Consider the following 6,285-nt stretch of genomic DNA (forward strand, 5'->3'; position numbering starts at 1 on the left):
AGTTCATGATTGCAGATTTCCATCTATCATAGCAGTCTCCCAGGGCAGGAAAGATGCTATGGAGTTCATGATGGTTTGCATCCACAGGTTGCAGATTCATCTCAGAATGTTACTGGACATCGCTTGATGAAGCTGGCTCCTGTCACCATTATGATGTTATCCTGAAAGACACTTGCAGAACACTGTTACTATTCTGCAATTAACATGTGGCTTTAAAATGGTGTATTTTCATCCAGAGTTAGATTTCCTTGAGGTACACATTGTACTTCACCATCTTTAATCATCACCCATCAAGTATGTCCAGGTCCTTGAGCGAAAGCAACCCCACGGACGGGTTTGCCTTTGCCTGAACCAGAGAATACTCACAGTTTTCCCCAACAAATTCCTTTCATACACCACAGAGACTTTATCCCCTTCTACTGTATGTAAAGGGTCTGATTGAGCAGGGCTGGCTTGACTGATGGATCCTCTGGTGTTAACTAACTAGGTGGTTTGTGCTAAATGCTTGTCCCAGTTTTTAAAGGTTCCATTCCCCATTGCTTTTGGAGTAGTTTTTAGCAGCCTATTGTATCATTCAGTTTTCCCAGAGGCTGGTGCATGATAGTGGATGTGATACTCAATACCATGTTCCTTAGCCCAATTGTCTATAAGATTGTTTTTGAAATGAGCCCCATTGTCTGACTCAATTCTTTCTGGAGTACCATGTCACCACAGGCTCTGCTTTTCCAGGCCCAGGATGGCATTCCGGGCGATGGCGTGGGGTACTGGAGAGGTTTCCAGCCATCCAGTGGTTGCTTCCACCATTGTAAGCATGTAGTGCTCCCCTGGCGGGTTTGAGGGAGTGTCATGTCATCAATCTGCCAGGCCTCCCCATACCTATATTGTGACCATCGTCCCCCACACCACAGAGGCTTTAACCGTTTAGCTCGTTTGATTGCGGCGCACGTTTCCCAGTCGTGGATAACCTGTGCGATAGCGTCCATGGATAAATCCACCCCTCGGGCACCAGCCCGTGTCGCATCTCTCCCCTGGGGGCCTGAGGTGTCATGGGCCCACTGAGCTAAAAATAGTTCACCTTAATGTTCCCAGTCTCAGTCTGTTTGGAACACCTTAGCAGCTTGATCCACTTGCTGGTTGTTCTGGTGTTCCTCAGTGGCCCGACTTTTAGGTACATGGACATCTATGTGATGTACTTTTATAACTAGTTTCTCCAGCTAAGCAGCAATGTCTTGTATTTGGGCAGCGTGGCAGCCCAAATAGGTTTCCCTTGGCATTGACAGTTATTCTGCTTCCACTGTTTCAGCCACCCCCACAAATCATTTGCTGCCATCCATGAGTCAGTGTAGAGATGGAGCACTGGCCACTGCTCTCACTCAGCAATGTCCAAGGTCAGCTGGGTGGCTTTTACTTCTGCAAACTGACTTGACTCACCCTCTCCTTCAGCTGCTTCTGTGATTCATCGTGTGGGACTCCACACAGCAGTCTTCTGCTTCTGGTGAGTTCCTAGAAGATGGCAAGATCCATCAGTAAACAGAGCATATTGCTTATCATTATCTGATAATTATATGGTGGGGCTTCTTCAGCACGTGTCACTACCTCTTCTGGTGGCATTCCAAAGGCTTTACCTTCTGGCCAATCCATCATCACTTCTAAGATTCCTGGGTGATTGTGATGCCCTATTGAGCTCCAAGCTCCAATTTACTTATTTCCAAGCCATTTACTGCATGTAGCATCAGTGGCATGATGAGTGGAAGGGAACTTCCCCTTGAACATCCAGCCTAGCACTGGTAATCGCGGCGCCAGGAGGAGCTGTGCTTCAGTCCGATGTGTACCGTAAGGGGACTTAATTCTGGGCGAGAACAGCCAGTGAATTAAACTGTGTGTTGCTAATTGTTAAATAACTGCTGGGCATGACGTAGGTGGTATCGAATAAGGGGTGGAATGTCCTGGCTGGGCACTCGGGTTGTTTTCCCCCAAGCCAGGCAGGAGCTGTGGGCGGGCCCAGCCGGCCCAGCCGGGGGTCACTTGCTGCCAGGCTGACCCCGTGCCTGGGCAGCAGGGCCAGGCTGGGCCGAGTGGCCTGGAGCCCACGTGGTGATCTCTTTCCTTGTACCCTTTGTTATATAGATATTCTTACTGCTGTTGTTTACTGTTCCTGCTGCATCGTTGTCTTAAACTCCCTTTACCTCAACCCACAGGGTTTTGTATGTTTCTCCCTTTTCTCCCTCTCCCTCCTGTTTGAGGGGAAGTGGGGGGGTGAGTGAGCGGCCATGTGGTGCCAAGGCTAAACCACCACATTCCTCAGGCTTCTTTGCTGAAAGCCAAGCTTCTTGATCAACTCTTCCTCTTCTTCCTCCTAACTGACTGAAGATATGGACCCACAGACCTCCTTGTCCACTGTTTCTTTTTCACTACTGTGGCAGTTGTAGTTGTTGTTTGGGTCCCTATCTCCAGTATCATGTCTTCAGATGTAGTTTGTACCCCATTCTCTTGTTAAGGTATTTTCAGAGGAGGTTTGGGTTCCTGCCTTAACCACAGTTCTCTAACAGTACTGAACTGTGGATCAGCAGGGACAGACCAAGCCCCAGGTCAGTGCTACAAACTGCTGATTTTCACTGGGCTAGGAAAGGCACCCTTCTATCAGGTGGTGTGTCCAGTTCCCAGGGTTGTTTGCCTGTTCAGGTATGAAGTCCCAGGCTATGGGAGGTGATAGCCATCCCAGGCAACTGCCCCAATACTTCCACACACTCTGCCATCCAGGAACCAGACATCTCAAGGCTTATTTCAGTATCATCTCACCCAAAAGTTGTCTTCTCTTACACCATGACAACACCATTCCACAAAATCCATATGCCAACAGCATTGTTTAGTAGTATAAGCAGCTCACATAAGGGTGAACAAGGACTTAATGAGCCTGTGTAATAAAACCACCCACATCAAGCCCAGGCAGGAAAAGGGTGATGTACTCCCTCATGTCCTCCACAAGATTGCTCCCACAACACAACCAATTCCAGGGCAAACCACATAGGTGTTTTTTGTACTAACACGTTCCCAAGCTCAGCATAATAAAGATAAGCAGTGCAGACAATAACCTCTGTGAGCTGCACAGAGGCTTGCAACTTAATAACTACTATAGCTATAGCATGCTTAATACAAAACTGCCACTGTCTCATGCCCCACGTTGGGCACCAAAAAGAACTGTGATGGGTTGACCTTGGTTGGGCACCAGGTGCCCACCAAGCCACTGTTTCACTCCCCTCCTCAGCAGCATAGAGGCAGAGAACATAAGATGGAAAAGAACTCGTGGGTCAAGATAAAGGCAGTTTAATAAGCCAAAAGCAAGGGCTGCACACAGAAGCAAAGGAAAACAAAAGATTTATTCTCTACTTCTCATCAGCAGGCGATGTCCAGCCACTTCCCAGCAGTAGGGCTTCAGCAGCTGAAGCAGTTGCTCTGGAAGCTGAATGTCATAATAATGAATGCCTCCCCAACCCCACTCCTTTCTCTTAGCTTTTACTGCTGAGTAGATGCCATATGGTATGGAATATCCCTTTGGTCAGTCTGGATCAGCTGAGGTGGCTCTGTTTCCTCCCGAGATCTTGTCCACCCCCAGCCTAGTTGGTGAGTAAGGGAAACAGCCTTGATGCTGTGAGAGCACTGCTCAGCAGCAGCCAAAATGCTGGTGTGTCATCTACGCCTTTTTAGCTACCGATATGCACAGCACTATGAGGACTGCTAGGGGGAATATTGATTCCATCTCAGCCAGACCCAATACAACTGTTTATTTAAAAAATGAAAATAAACTTTTAACAAAATCACACAAAACATTGAGGATCTGAAAAGCCAGGCAGCACTGGGGGTATCAAAGAGAAATGCTCTGCAGGCCCTGATCAACCCATGGGTTACATGTGCAGACACCCACCTCCAAGCGGATGATAAGACTTTGTTTCAATTCTCTCATCCAAACAGCAATACTGCTTTGTGAGGAGATGAGGTTGTAAAATAGAAAACTGAATTTCTTGTGCATCCCCACAAGGTGACACGGCACCTGAAGGGCTCCAGTGGTGGTAAGCTTTTAAGAAGTTCCATTTGAGAGCAACCATGGCTGCAATCACAGCTTGGAGGAAGCCACCTGCTTAGGTGCAGTGTGAAGAGTGTTTCATAGCACAAGGTGTGTGTAACATGCTGCATTTCTTCTTACCCAGAATCCTGCAGAGCTGTCCATCTATTTTTTCCCTTGTTGCCCTCACAGAATATCCTCTTTAGCCCAGAAGGAAGGGGGAATGAATACACGTATATCCACAGCCTAAGGAGGGTCACCTTTCGCTGGGACTTGGATCTCCCTCTCTACCCCAATCCAAAATGCAAGAACTTTGGAAGGACAGAGCCCTCTGTGAGCTAGGACCCACAAGGCAATTAATAGATTGCAGGCTGATGATTTGCCTTCTGCATCTGGATGATCTTGCCAAAGCCACCTCTTCCCACATCGTAGTCTGTCCGGTACTCATCTCGCACCTAGGGCACAGCAGTAACACAGTATTAGTACCCTGCACTGCCTCCTGTGTCCTGCTAGACTTCAGAACCATTATCCCCTCCTTGTTCAGTTGGTGGGGAACTGAAGTTCAGGTTAGAAGCACTTTGACTCATTTGAAATCTCTTCAAATAATCCACCAAAAAGGTGGTAATGGTGGTGAAAATGACAAATGAGGATCATCTGATGGCTGAAGTCTTTTAGACAAGAAGCAAAGACCCCAAAATATTTTCATTCAGCTTTGCAGTCTGAATTGCCAGGCTTGGCCCTTCAGAACATTTTCTGCCCTCCACCCTGGAAAACTGCAAAGGAACCTCACCTTCTCACTGGGGCAAGCTGCTGGGATATGAGATTGGTCAAGCAGTTATGCTGTACCACTCCACTCAAACTCTGCGCCATTTTAAGAGTATTAGCTTAGATTAAGGAAGATTCTGTTTCCCTTGTGGGAAGTTTGGAGTCTGAGACAGAAACGGCCTTAACTTCTGTTTCTAGCTTTTAACACCAGGCATCAGTTACAAAAACAACCTGGAAGTGGCTAAAGTTCATTATCTTGTCTTCTAAGGTCTACACATTCCTCTATATTAGACAAAGCAACCAAACCAGTACACAGTCTTAAAGGGATCAAATTCAAGGTATGAACTGGTATTGCCTTTACCTGTCCTCCAGTCTTTCCTCTTCCATACTGTCGCCCCTCCTTAAACCCTGCATCCCAGTCAGTCCGAATGATGCGGTCATCCAGGCGTGTGCCGTTGATAAACCGCATGGCATGCTCCGCATCTGCTCGTGTGTAGTACCTGAAGCACGCCATAAGGAGAACAAAGCCTGCTATTTTCTTAGGGACAGGGAAATGTTAGTACCTGCACAGACAAGAAGTAGCTTTGGATCACTTATTTCACAAGTAGATAAAAAAAAAACATGTTACAGCGTTGCTAAGGGCAAGAAATCTGTAATATGCCTTTTTATACCACATGAAACTTGACTGGATTTGAACAAGTGGGGCAGGCCTCACAGGAGGGCTTTGCAAAGACAGCTCACAATACAACTTGTGTAAGCGGATACGCTGTGCTTGGGATTAGTGCATTCATTGACTTCATTCAGATGTAACGTTAAGGTGAAAAGGAGAAAATATGCATTGGCCTGGCAGAGCTTGGGTTGACCATGGTAACACTTCTCATTTTGGCCCTAAAATCACTAAAGAAATTAACAATTTGAAGAAGCTCTCTGCTGCCTCCTGAAAGTACAGCAGTAGTAGCACTTTTCACCTACAGCACGGCTGCAACAGTCCGTCTCTCAGTTAGGGAAGTATCAAGGTTGGAAGGAAAGCGCCTGACAAAAAGCACTCAACTGTCGCTCCTTTGCAGGTTTTCCAGAGCAGTACAGCTAAGCGTACTGTGCGGAGAGGAACGGAGGAACTGAAGGTGACACAAGGTCTGACAGAAGCAGGGAACCAGAAAGGATACTCGACAAAGCAGAAGCCGCAGGGAGTTTTCTTGATCTTGTCCAGCCCCATGACTATCCTCTTGACATCTCCACACTTGGAGAAGAGCTCCTGGATCTGCTCCTCGGTAGTGTAGAAGGACAGGTTGCCAACATACAGCGTAGAGGAAATTTTCAGGGACTTCTCCTGCAGCTGCCTGCTACCCTGAGGGCAGAGAGGAGCGAGCAGCGAGGTCAGTCCTGAGCACCCGGTGGGCACTTCCGCCCGCCCTAGGGACGCGGTGCCCTCCTGCTCGCCGTCTGCTAGCACGGCTCCG

At 47.7% G+C, this 6,285-nt stretch overlaps 1 protein-coding gene across 1 annotated transcript; it reads right to left on the minus strand.

Annotated features, from left to right (window-relative positions):
* Positions 1-3,763: 3,763 nt before the first annotated feature.
* On the minus strand, positions 3,764-6,177 carry NCBP2 (nuclear cap binding protein subunit 2, 20kDa). Its single transcript, XM_008943385.1, has 3 exons — positions 5,992-6,177; positions 5,187-5,325; positions 3,764-4,515 (listed from the first exon to the last, which is right to left on the minus strand). The coding sequence occupies exons 1-3, from the start codon at positions 6,039-6,041 to the stop codon at positions 4,417-4,419; spliced, it is 288 nt and encodes a 95-aa protein (XP_008941633.1). The 5' UTR covers positions 6,042-6,177; the 3' UTR covers positions 3,764-4,416.
* Between the last annotated feature and the right edge of the window lie 108 nt (positions 6,178-6,285).

This window comes from Merops nubicus, unplaced genomic scaffold, assembly GCF_000691845.1.
Source record: "Merops nubicus isolate BGI_N331 unplaced genomic scaffold, ASM69184v1 scaffold9307, whole genome shotgun sequence".
Taxonomy (NCBI): domain Eukaryota; kingdom Metazoa; phylum Chordata; class Aves; order Coraciiformes; family Meropidae; genus Merops; species Merops nubicus.

Excerpts from the sequence above, each read along its gene's own strand:
- NCBP2 (XM_008943385.1), bottom strand. The coding sequence starts at position 6,041 with ATGGGGCTGGACAAGATCAAGAAAACTCCCTGCGGCTTCTGCTTTGTC. Across the intron at positions 5,326-5,991 it reads TGCGGCTTCTGCTTTGTCGA|GTACTACACACGAGCAGATG; the intron begins GTATCCTTTCTG and ends GGCGTGCTTCAG. Across the intron at positions 4,516-5,186 it reads GAGGAAAGACTGGAGGACAG|GTGCGAGATGAGTACCGGAC; the intron begins GTAAAGGCAATA and ends GCTGTGCCCTAG.